We start from the raw sequence: 13259 nt of genomic DNA on the forward strand, positions 1-13259 counted from the left end.
CCAAGAGAGGTCATAGTCTGGTCTGGATCTTCCCTGTTGGACAAAAGAGCGGGCTGGAGCAGCAGCAGCCACTCAGTCGGCTTTGGCTATCGCTGAAGGTAGCTGCAGATTTCCTCTTTATTCTTCAAAATTGTTCTTCCAGTGGTCGACGCTGGCTTCAGCATCAAGACCCTCGTATTTTGTGCAGGAACCCAGCCAATCGGCATGCATGCTACAGTCACACTTTGGGACAGCCAGACACCCAGTCAGAACTGAATCCAAGCAGAGACACTGAAGGACGAAGGACAAAGACCTGAGGAGTTTCCTGACCTCCCACTTTCCTGTCCTCCCAGACACAGTGGCGCCTTCGGTAGGCTTCCCTATGGCAGCCTGACGAAGACCAAGGAATGAGCGGAACTACTCCCACCCGGGTCTGCAAAAGAAGTCTCAAGAAAGGACAAGCCATTGTGAGGTGGTGAAAAAAGAAGACGGGCACCCTTTTTGAACAAGGGTGCCCCATGTGTCCCTTACACAGCTGCGAATACAGCCTGCGATGTACGTTTCACGAAGATCGGTAGAAAATCATCCACTGCCATCAGCTACTCTGTAACTAGAAAGTTTAAGTTACAGAAGAAGTGAGAAAAGGGATACAATGTGTTCCCCCTCAGCACTCCACATTTGGTAGTGTGGGCTGATATCACAAAAGAAAAGCAAAAGTAGGATGAAAAGAAATACCCTTGTCCTTGGTAATGTTTTTCAAAAGGGCAGCTCAAGGAACTCCCAGCAACACTGCACAGAAAGTGCTTGGTGCTGCAATAATAAATTGCAGATGCCTTAAATGTTCGAGGAAAGCATGACTCCAAAAAGATGCAACCAAAACGGTTGGAAAAAGGTTTCCAAAGCTAGAGTAAGAGACTGAGTCTGGAAAAGGTTCCCACTCACTCAGGAGAACTGGTAAAAACAAATCCAGGAGTCAAGCAAAAAATGCTGGTGGACTCAAAGGTGGGGAGAATTACACCCAAAAAGGAAATTCTACCTAAGACCCCTGGTTGATAATGGCTCAGTTGCGTCTCCACATTGGGGTAAAACCTTTGTGACATTGCCCAAAGTGATATTGCCTGACTGCAATAGTTGCTCTCTGGACTTCCTGTTGTTTTTGATAGCACACACTACAAGTGTACTTGCTTCCTGGCTTTTCCGCTGAGATATTGTCTAATACTTGATCCCTAAAGTCCCTTATGACACTAGAACACCTCTTTGATTCCTGCTGCCTGGCATTTTCACTGTGATATTACCAGACAGTTGACAAACCAAGGCACCACAAGGGTTGTTACAACTGGTGAACTAAACTACACTGCACCAAATCTAATCCGTTCCTAGTAACCAACTTAACCTCGAGGCACTCAGAAGACAATCAACAGGCACCCTATGCCCTACAAGATACAGGCAGCCTGCTTGCACCAACTCTCCCTGTACACCAATTTCACGAACCAATTCCTAGCTCAGAAAGACAGCCGGACAAGAAAGAACCTCAAAGGTGCAAAGTACCTGCTAAGACAGCCAAACAGCCCAACCAACTGCTTCATGGAATGTAAATACTCTGGTAAACCTCATGCAAAACCTCTTAAAAGGAGAGATCCTTTCTTACAAAATCTCAGCCAAAATCACTGTTTTGAGATACTACTTGTCCTACAAAACCTCACAACCGACTAACCGGAGAAGTCACACCTCCACTGAGAGAGAAGTAGCAAACACCACTAACAAATGATCAAAGAACAAGAAGAGAAGCAACCCGCTTAAACACACCTTTTATCACCCAAGACTGGTGCGACAACACAGTACTAAATCACAAATTCACAAGCATCCCGTAAGCTATATCGACCATATATGCAACCTACTGGACCCCCTCAATGAAGTCTCGGAAGCAGCAAAGGCCCATACTCGTCGCTCAAACCAACATCACAAAGAACAAGAGGAACCAATGGACTAATTCACTAATACACGATATGGCCAAGGACATGAGCAACAATATCATCTGCAATGCACCCCTCCGCCCACCCACAATCGACCACAGGACAAATGCTTTTCAGCGATCTCCACAGAAAACTTTATTAAACTAGTGAAGGAAAGCAACAAAGCTGGCTCCCCAACAGAGCCTTGCGTACCAGACATCTACAGGAACATCTTCAGCAGAGAATCACCTTCACAATATTTCCACAAACTCATGAACCCTTTGCTGGAAGCAGGAATCTTTCCGGGGAGTTTCAAATCTGCCTACATTAAACCTCTTCTCAAAGATCCCACGGGAAGCATAGACTACCCCACAAATAACTGGACAATATCAAGCATCCCTTAGTCACCAAACTGCTGAAAACCTACATATAAAGACAAATCCTTACACACATGAAAACCAACTACACACTGGGCCAAACGCAAGTTTGTTTCAGGCCTAAGAGAGACTGTGCACTATTCGCCATCTGGTATGACCCAAAACTGAACACCTCCACCCTGATAATATTAGACCTTGCAGTGACTTTTGACAGTCGACCATGCAATGTTCATCAAAGGAATAACTGAAATTAGGATATGCAACATTGAGCTACAATAGATGAAATCCTGGCTCCCTGTTTTCACCTCATCGCGCATATGTGCATGTTGATCATCTCATGAAACTCAATCGAGAAGGATGTTCATGCTACAGCTGCACATATGATACTAAAATAATCTACAACATAACCACCAGCAAGGACATAAACCCAAACCCTTGTGAATTGCCCCTCGCAAGTTAACCCATGGATGCGCAACAACCTTAAACTCAACTCGGGTAAAACTGAAATCATGATTACGCCTCACCACCCATGTTACCACCTACACCCTGGTTATCGGAAATGGGAACCAAACCAGAACCCTCTTAAGTGGTAAAAATTCTCGGAATTCTGACAGCGATCGAACTCTGGGACCCCAAGTTAACTCTATAGTAAAGAAGTTTCTTCCACCTACTTTCTATCAATGAAATCTTGCCCTTTCTAACTTTTCCACACAGAGCCCTTGCGATTATTTTACTTGTCATGTTAAGAATCAAGGGTGCCAACAGCACCTACCTTGGCATGTCTGACTACCTCACCAAAAAAATACAGTGGATTCAGAAACCAGCATCAAGACTCAGCAGGTGAGAACACAGGCCAGCAAGAAGATTTCTTCACTGACTGCCAGTCAAGAAAATGATCTGTAAAACACTCTCCATTGTTCGCAGAGCAATTTACGGCCAACAGACCAAAAGCCTCAATCTGCAGACCAAATACAACCCTGAGATCTACCAATGGCATAATCCTTGAATCCAAAAGTTCTTTGTAAAAAAAATATGGTGCATCAGCTTTTCCCAGCATCGCATGAACATTCTGGAACTCCCTCCCTAAAGGAATACATACAATAGAGGAACACTTGACCCTGCTGAAAAGCAGTTCAAACATAGCTCTTTAACATATCAAGCTAAAACGACAAGCTATGGGCCATTGTTGAAGAGAAGCAAGCATTGTTGACCATAGTACCATAGCACAATGGCTTTGATTACATGAAGCTACCTGCGTGACTGTGATCTAGCCCCCCTGTGCCCCCAAACAAGCTTGCATAAATCCTCCTACGCAGGCGCCCGTGCAGGTACACACTCAACCAGCCTGTCAGGAGCACTTTTTCGATAAGTTCCTAACATGCGGTCGCCACAAATGGGAAGCATTCTTAAGGGTATCGTACAGGACATGATCCCTCCCATGCCGCAAACGCTCCATTACAGCCACAAGCTCCAAGCGGAAACACATCACTCCCGCAACCGATGCCTGCATTGCCTCCGCCTCCAGCTGTCACTCTGCTGCCTGGTAGCACACCAGCAGACCCCACAGACCCTTCAGACACTGGGAACAAGCAGGACACAGACCAAGAAGAGTTATTCACGCCTTCTTCTGCGAGAGTGTTCCACAACAGGATTGCTGGACTGGCAGAGTACCTGGGCATTCCCCGCAGAAGGAACAGCCCAAAGCAGGCGTGTTGGCAGAAGTCCTCACCTTCCGTGCAGACGCTAGATCCGGTATACCTCTGCAGAAGGATGTGGAGACCCTTGCTAAAAAGGAATGGACCAACCCACACTCCACACAACCAGTCAAAAAGAAGCTGGATGGGAAGTATAGGCAAGTGGAGGGCGATTCACTAGTCTTGTCAGTGCACCATCAGCCCCTATCATCAGTTATAGCGGCTGCCTCTATCTATGCCAAACTCCAGGCATCTTCAACCAATGCATCCACATCGGTGCTGTTGGGCAAGGAGGAGAAGGTCCTAGAGGCCTATGGCAAAAAGGTGTTCTCGAACACTGGTCTTCACCTCAGGCAGGCCGATGCCATCCTGGTGGCAGAGAATCAAAAGCTATGGCTGGAAATCGCCGACTTCCCCCGGACCTGCCACCTCACTAACAAGCCTCATTTAGGGCTGGCTTGGCAAAAGCCAAAATAGTGGCGCAAGACATTGAGGGCCACCGTTGCACACATTGATACGGCAGGTAGAGCAATATGTATGGCAACGGACATGAGGCGAACAAACTGGCTTAGAACCATCAGATTTAATCCTGATGTCCAACAAATAATTCTGGATCTCCCATTTGAAGAGGGTGACTTGTTTCATTCCACCACAGGCGAAGAGCTGGATAAAAAGAAAAGCAGCGCCCAGACCACCAAATCACTGGTCATTCTTACAAAGCCAGCGGTCAAGAGCTTTGGGCAGGGGGCAGGCTCGATCAGACAGGGGTCGAACGTTTGGTGGCTTCCGAGGTTTTCAGATCGACAGAACCAGGCAACCAGACTGGTTTCCCTGTTGGCATCGGCGGAGGAAACATAAGTCATCACATAAGGGGTTCTTTCAGTCCCTCTCCCGGATCATGGGACTGCACTTTGAAGACAAAGAGCTACCGTTTGGCCTCAACTCGGCACCAATGGTTTTCACAAGGCTTATGAACGCGGTGGCCACTATGCTCAGGGCAGAAGGCCACCACGTTTATCCATACCTCGAATACTGCCTTGTCAGAGCAGTCACCAGAGCAGGCCAGGAACACAACCTCCAAACTAATGAACACACTATATGACACAGGCTTCTCAATCAACTGCCAGAAGTCACATCTACAGCCGACACAGACCCTTGTGTTCTTGGGACTCTTGTGGGATATTCAGAAAAAGTAGCTGCAATCAGGGTGGCGACAGGTTACTTCCTCAGCAGAACTGTAACCATGGCCGTATTGGCACCTGTTGGGGATAATGTCCTTGTGTCCCCTGGTGGTACCTCACACCAGGCTAAAATTGAGGAGGCTGCAGCTACATTTTTCAGCCTCATGGAGCCCAGAAACTGGAGCTCAATCAGCACCAGTTACCATACCAGCTCATCTCCTCCAGGCTCTTGGGTGGTGGAGGCAAGACATGGCAGGCAAACTGTTCAGGCAGCCAAAGCCAGAACATACCATTACCACAGACTCTTCCCTCCAGGGATGGGGAGTCCCTCTGGGCAGCTGCATGGTGCTTGGGCTCTGGTCCAAAAGGAACAGCAGAATCATATCAACTGGGCAGAGTTTATGGCCATCTGGCTAGCACTCAAGGCTTTCCTTCCTATGGTCAAGGACAGTTCTGATGTATTCAAACAGACAACTCACTTGCATGTACTACCTCGACAAATTCTGCTGCAGGTTTTTCGGTAACAATACGGGAGGTTCTGGGTAGTCTACCTACAAATTGTTGAAGAAGGGGGTGCACAAAAGGGGTGGTTCTCATGCCTTTGATCTAGCGATCCAGGGCTGTAAGAACTGCACAGAGAAGTGAGGAGGTTAAAGAAGGCCTCTCTGGTTGGCTACACGGAGGAAGTAAGTAGGTTAAGCCAGGATTACAGAAATTGGATGAAGGGGAGGCAGTTTGTGTTGTACATCAATGACGCTGAAAAGATGTTGGCTTGTATGTCGGGGAACACCACATGTAGATTCTGGCAGTTAATTAAACCACAAGGTAGAGACTGCTTTCTGTACACATATATATGTATATATATGATAATAAAGTTTACCCAAAACTTGGTCTGCTGCCACTATAAATTTGATTTTCAAAGGTGAGGATAGGTCGTCTCCTCTATTTTACAGGCCTATATCAGTCTTGGACGGCTCAAACAACATTTTTGCAAAAATTATCCTTAAAGAGCTGCAACAATGGGCGCGCAAATCTAATTCCCTTGATATTTATCAGTCCGGGTTCCGACAGGGTATGGGTACAGCACTAAATAGTTTTGTGCTAGATTTACTTGCACAGCAAGCCAAAGCCCAATCTAGAACCATTTTTTTGGCCTTTCTGGACATCAGCAAGCCATTTGATCATGTAAACAGGGCCTTGCTTTAGAAAAAGTTATTTGAACAGAGTTGTCCACCCCCGTTGGTGGGGATACTTGAGGCATTGCACACAGGTACAAGAATCAGGGTGAGGTTGGATGCCTTTGGAGGGTATTCAGCATGGATTGAGACAAATGGGGGTCTCCGCCAGGGGTGTGTGCCTGCCCCTTTTCTTTTTTGTTTCTATTTATGGGGTCTATCGGGCCACTTGAAAAAGTTAGACTAAATCCACCAAGGCTGGGAGCTCAGGTGATATAATACTGTACGCAGGTGACATTGTAATTTGTGATTTGACCGCTACAGGCCTACAAAGAGCCCTGGTTGCAGTAGAATCGTTTTTGGACAGTTTGGATTTTTCACTAAATACAGTGAAATCAAAGGTTTTGTTAAAAGGTGGTAGGAAGAAATGTAAAATATCTCCCTGGAAGTTAAAAACTGGTAGCCTTGAGGTGGTCAGCAAGTTCACATACTAAGGTTTGCCAGTTTATTTATTTTTTTAACTTTTTTAAAACACATTTTATTAGTTCATTACAAACTTTTAAAATATTTCCAAATCATTTTCAACATTTCTTCATATAAAATCAATATAAAAATACAATCTTATTCAAACTCTATCTCTTAGTGTGTCTATTATTTTCAGAGCATATCGTGCTGGTTAGACACTCAGATCTTGCCAATTAGTCTCTTTTCTAGGTCTTCAAGATATTAGAGAAAATGTTAGTTGCTTATTTCCTTCATTCATCCGACTCCACAAATCTCCACTTAGCGATGTTCTGACTAACTTCACCTTCCCCAAGTGGACAGTTCTTAAGTCTCTTAAATTAGCACAATATAAAATGTTTCAATGTTTCATTTGTCATTCCACAAAATCTACATAGCTCGTCCTCTACAATTCCTCTCTTTCTGAGATTTACCACTTCCTTTGTTTGAAATAGGTTCAATCGGAATATCATGAATAGTTTCCTTTTGTTGTTACAAGGAAATAGTTCCAGGTATTTAGGCAAGGTGTTTAGAGCTCTTGCTTCAGGCGGTGCTTGACTCCTACGCCTGTGCTTAGATCTTTGTTCTGATGTTTCACACCAGTCTCGTTTATGATCATTTTGATTGTCCTGAACTTGCAGTGGACCTCAAGGCCAATTTCTTGAGAGCACTTGTTAAATTATGCCTATTTGATGCTAATTTCAGGAGATTTTCAAATCTTCCAGTTGTAAAACTGTATAAACAGCAAATGGTGCCGAAATTGATATACAGAGCCCATACAAGTAGTATACAAACGGATTGGCCAAAATTGGAAGGGTTAATCTGGCGAGGGCTTCCTCGGTTACCTCCGTCAGTCCCACTAGTGGGGATACTTTATGAACTAGGTCAGCTTCCCATTCAGACTGATTGTCTGGAGGAAGCTGCAGTTGTTTGCAAGAATGCTGTGCCCACCGGCTGCGTCAATCTGAGTGTTTGCACGCTGTATGGAAGAAAGGCTCATGCATGGTTTTGAAAGACTGGGCTTTTGATTGTTTGAAAACACTGCAAGCAATAGGTGTATCTCTGGAAGAACTGGGACGGACTCAGTTAAAACTGTCCAGATATGTGTGGGCAAACTAAAGAGAATGTCTACTGCAAGATCAATGTTTTGGTGATCATTCCGTTTGGACAAGTAAAAACTTTAATGCTGTTCCTCCTTATTTGAAAAAGTATCCCACAAGGAACTTTAGGCTTCAAATTCTAAGACTGAGGCTAAAGTTTGGGCTAACGCAAGAAATCCTGGGACGACGGAAGAATATCCCACGGGAGAAGAGACTTTTTCGCCAATGTCACAAGCATATAGAGACTCTAAAGCATTTGTGTTCAGTGCCCCAGTGTATGGACTCTGCCGACTCAAACTTTAGCTAGGAATTTTATCCCTACAGACAAGAATTGTGGAGGCGGATCATAAACTGTAATGAATTGCGGCGATCTATTCGTATTTTAGAGTTTTTAAAGGCCTGTGCAGTGGATTTTTAGTTCATGATGTTGACTGTGCGATTGTTTAATATTTTTTTAGTGTTTTATTTTATACAAGTGTAAATTGTGATGAATTGTTAAGATTGCTGTTTGTTTTCGTTTTGCGTTAAAAGTAAAATTTGTACTGCAAGACAGAATAAAATAAATAAACTACCTCGACAAACGGGGGGCACCAGGTTCCCTCCCCTGTGCAGGCTTGCAATCAGCATATGAAAGTGGGCTATCACGCAGAACATCTGGATTTCGGCAGTTGATCTCCCGGGATAGTCCAACCTAGAGGCAGACAGACTCAGCAGGCTGGGCTCTGACAATTACGAGTGGCAGTTGAACAAGAAGGTACTTCTGGACATCTTCAGCAGGTGGGGGGTCACCTTCACCTAGACCTGTTCACGATGGAGCGCAACCGGACTTGTCAGCAGTTTGCGTCCTGGGGGTGTCAGGGCCAAGGCTCAATGGGGACACTCTGCAGATACAGTGGGACGGAATGTGGGCTGATGCATTCCCTCCAACCTCTCTCCTTCACAAGGTCATCAGCAAAATCAGACAAACTGACCATCTGCGACTCATACTGATAGCGCCACAGTGGCCAGCTAGGCCTTGGTACTCTGACCTCCTGCAAATGTCAGATAAACCTACGGTTCCCCTTCCTGTTGGTATGGAATCCCTCCTGATGCTGCAAGGGGTAACGGTTGTTAATCCCTCCCGAGAGAGGTTAGCCCTAGCAGCCTGCTCCCTGAGCAAATCACGCTAAAGCACCTCAATTTGTCTCAAGACAATCTGAAAATCATTCAGGGCGCTAGAAGCAATGCTACGTGCAAGCAATACAAAGCAAATGGACTAGATTCTGCTTATTGGCCAGGAAGGCAGGAGTAAATTCCCTATCATGCTCTCTAGATCAGGTGTTGTCATTCTCAGCGCACCTCGCTAAGGCAGGGTTCCAGGTGGATACATGTCGGACTTACCTGGCAGCCATCAGCGCCTACAGAAATTCAGACAGGAATTTCTCGAATTCCAACCCATTGGTGAAAAGACATCTAGTGTGGCTCACAAGGATGTACCCACCCGTGAGGCGCCCACACCTGGTCTGGGACCTCAAAGTCCTCGGCACACTTGCGCATAAGCCTTTCGAGCCCATTGCGGCCATAGATATCAAACTAGTCACAATAAAGATGGCAAGCCTAGTGGGCCTCATACTTGCAGAATTAGCGAGATCTAGGCTCTATTAGCTACAGAGCCTTGCATAGCATTTAATCGAGACAAAGTAGTGCTGCACACTCCTCCTACCTTTCTCACAAAGGTGGTCTCATCGTTCCACCTTAACAAGGAGATAGTGCTCCCGATCTTCTTTCCCAATCCCATGAATGAGACCGAAAAGCTCCTTTGACTGTCTTGATGTCAGGAGAGCATTGAAATTCTACCTAGATAGGACCAGGGATTTTCGCAAGTCCTACGCCCTGTTTGCCATCTTTGGCAGGGCAAAACCGGGCAGACCAGCTTCAATAGCTAGATGGATGGTCGCGGCCCTTTAAGAAGCTCATAAGGTGCAGCGAAAGGAGTTTCCAAAACTCATGCACGCTCACTGTCAGGGCCAAGGCAGCAGCAGTTGCTTACCAGAGACACGTACCATGGCAAGCCATTAGCAGGGCGGCAACATGAGCCTCCATCATCCTTCTGCAAGCATTACTGCTTGGATGCCAGTGCGTGGGCTGACGCAGCCTTTGGCCAAGCCGTGCTGTGAAATCTCTGCTTAAACTTAAAGCGCTCCTCCCCAGGGCTTCAATCTGTGGTAATCGCCCATACAGGATGGAGGAAAGAGGATGTACGTAGGAGTAATTACATGTTACTCACCAGAGTGACTAATGTACTTAGTCCATAGTCCTCTTTTCTCCATACATCCCACCCCCCAAGAATAGCAACGTCCATAGGCAGTTTAATACAGCCGACGCATCAAAAGGGACCAAGGTGGGGCACCGGTGGGCGTGGTCAAGGGAGCGCATGCTCTCAGGGCCACACCACTGCGTGCAACTAAATTTAAAGTGAAAGACAATTTTGTTTCTGGTGAAAAGGGTTCTGTTCCCGTCCCTAGCGAGTGACGCCCCATACACGGTGGAGGAAAGGGGACTATTGACTAGGAATATGTTAGTCACTCCGGTGAGTAACATGTAAATTCTGCACATATATTGCCAAGCAAAATCCTCAAGACCATGCAGACAAACCTTGTACATTTTAAGCTCTTTTGATGGGTCTACAAATCCAAGGTTTTCTGCCTCTGGATGTCGTTAAATGCAGCACATATGTTGGTACTGCTTTTAAATGGAGTTAATCTAGCAATTTCTGTTTATCTCCCTTGAGTGGGCATCTTGCAAGCTAGTGAACGTTTTCTGGCCAAGCTATTCCTGTAACCAGAGATCTCTGGAAACAGACACATGGGACTTTTGGAAATGGGCCCTTCATATATGGGCCCTTCATAAAAAGGACCATGCTGTAGATGTGCAAAGGTATTTTGATTGGAGAAATGTAGTGAAGGAAATGTACCTGCTATATTAAATTCCTGTTTCTATGTGGGATGAAGTATCAAGCTGAAATTTGGGAATGCTGAAGTTATTCGGTGGACGTTGGCTTTTGTTGTTTTAGTCCCTTCCATCACAGCTCAAGGCTGTGGGAAGGTTAGTTTTACATATTGATCTTTTGTTTATTTACAGGGACCGAAAGAAAAAGAAATTTGTGGGCAAGACTGGACACGACGACAGGAAGAAGATAAAGACTGAGAGTGGACGATTAATCAGTAGCTCATACAAAAAGAACATGTATCCTTTCAGTTTTATGTGATGTTTTTTACCATGAGATGCCTGGCATTTATAGTGAGCTTTTTGATTGGGTCAATGAGATGCTTTTTTCTCTTTCTGAACTATACTTGTAGTAATTAGTAAATGAGTATGCATGTGAAAGGGGTATTGTTTGAGGGCCACCGGTGGCAGTGATAGAGGGGGCATTGGGTAAAAGGTACAGACAGCAATGATTTGTCAGTGTAAGTGATCTGTGGCACAGAGCCAGCAGTAGTGCAAATGCTGGCTGGTATTGAGCATTGATGAAGTGTACAGATAATATTTGGGATGTGAGAAAGGCAAGGCATTGGGTGACGTATGCTAGTGCATGCGTTTGAGGAGGAGACTCTGAGATGCACAGTTGGATGTTGACGCTCATTTTTTAAATTTTATTTATAGAGCCTACATCTAGTGAGGAAAGGTTGAAGTGGATTCTTGCTGAGGATTGTGTGTCTCTCTACTAGTAATATTTAGCATATGCAGGCACAGGGTGCAATATGAGGGCATGCATTCAGTGCAGGAGCTTGTGGTGGCTCTACTCCACTGTTTCCTTCCTTCATTCTGCACCAGCTACGAGGACTGGAAAAAGAAATACAAGATTGATGATCGGGACTCTGAGGAGGAGGAGATGCGAAGCAAGGCTGGAGGAGGACGACGGAGGGGAAGAGGTAATGTGCTTCTGCCAAAGGTTAGGGTCATGGCAAAGCAAAAACTGCCATACAGATGTCACACCCTTGTTTTGGAAGGGGCATTTATAATTTATCCACAGCCCAGCATGTTTTTTTTGTTGTTAATCTCCATATTCAACTCCATCCTCATAATGCTGTTTCCCTCTGTGCACTCAAGCTAGTGATTGACATTGCCCTCACTGTGCTTTTCCCCACGTGTTCTTTTTGGCTGTTTGCTTCTCCTCATTGTATAATCTTTATTCTGCTCTTTCACTGAATAGATTTAAGTACATAATCTGTTTCCTTACCTTTTTTTGTTTCCTCCTAGGAGCGAAACGTCAAAATTCCACAGCGAGGATACCTAGCTCTCAGCGTAAGCCACGTTCTGAGCTGAAGAGCAAGCAGCAGATCCTGAAGGAGAGGAAGGCCCAGGAAAAACAGCGCTTTTTGCAGAGTGGCGGGATGAAGCGGCTCAAGGCAAACAATCGGCCTAAAATGCAGGATGGCCGTCGAAACACCTTTGGAAGTGGGCGAGGACGTGGTGCGCCTGGCAAAAGGGGTGGAGGACGACACAAGTAGGGCCTCCCACCCTTACCTAGAACTAGAAGTTGCGACATCTCAGAACCCAGATGAGGCCAGCGTGCTTGTCTGGCAGTCCCACCAAGGAGAACGGTAGATATGCCTTTTTACATGGATGGAGGACAAGCAGGGCAGACACCGGGACATCGTATAGGGGCTTCCCAATGTTACAACACTTTCTTTCCATCAAGTGCCAGCACCCCTTGTTCAAGAACCTTAGTGCTGCAGACAATTCAGACGATTTGTTGATTAAATTAAATATTTTGGCCACAAGATGCTCATGTTTGTAACCAAAGACACTGCTGCCGTGAATAAAATGGTGCACAGCATGGCTATGCACAATTCTACTTTTGTATGATACACAGATGCTTTTGTGCTCTGTCTCCAAGCAGAGCAGTACAGCTGGAGAGGGCTAGGTTCTCCTCTGTGTTTTCGCAAGCTGAGGAGAAAGCTATTAGAATCTAGTATTATGTGGTCTACTCTGCAGTGTACTCTTGGATAAAACATTTAATGACAGACTAAATCCTTTACTGGCAACCATAATTGTGTACAATAAAGTCTGAAAAATGGCTTTATTGGCTCTTAAACATTTCCTTTGCTGACAGTCATCATATAGCCATTTTCATAGCTCTCCTGGCAACACTCATGATTGTCCCCATTCTTTCAAATGTCTTTGAAATGTCGATGGTTCCACAATTACTGGAGCATCTCATTAATTCTACTTACTAGCTTCTAACCTTGTCACCGGTTGGTGGACTTGCTTGTTGAGCCTTGGTTGAAGCGATATCAGCACACTGGCCTTCCTAGATC

General features: G+C 45.4%; 1 protein-coding gene across 1 annotated transcript in view; it reads left to right on the forward strand.

Moving 5' to 3' along the window:
- Positions 1–13020, forward strand: part of DDX54 (DEAD-box helicase 54) — a 560256-nt gene extending 547236 nt beyond the window's left edge. The window contains exons 18-20 of the mRNA XM_069619243.1: positions 11080–11184; positions 11773–11870; positions 12199–13020. Coding sequence (XP_069475344.1) covers positions 11080–11184; positions 11773–11870; positions 12199–12449 — 454 coding nt within the window. The 3' untranslated portion in view covers positions 12450–13020. The remainder of the gene's footprint in view (positions 1–11079; positions 11185–11772; positions 11871–12198) is intronic.
- Positions 13021–13259: the final 239 nt, after the last annotated feature.

This window comes from Ambystoma mexicanum, chromosome 10 (assembly GCF_040938575.1).
Source record: "Ambystoma mexicanum isolate Mex_15411 chromosome 10, UKY_AmexF1_1, whole genome shotgun sequence".
NCBI classification, from domain to species: Eukaryota; Metazoa; Chordata; class Amphibia; order Caudata; family Ambystomatidae; genus Ambystoma; species Ambystoma mexicanum.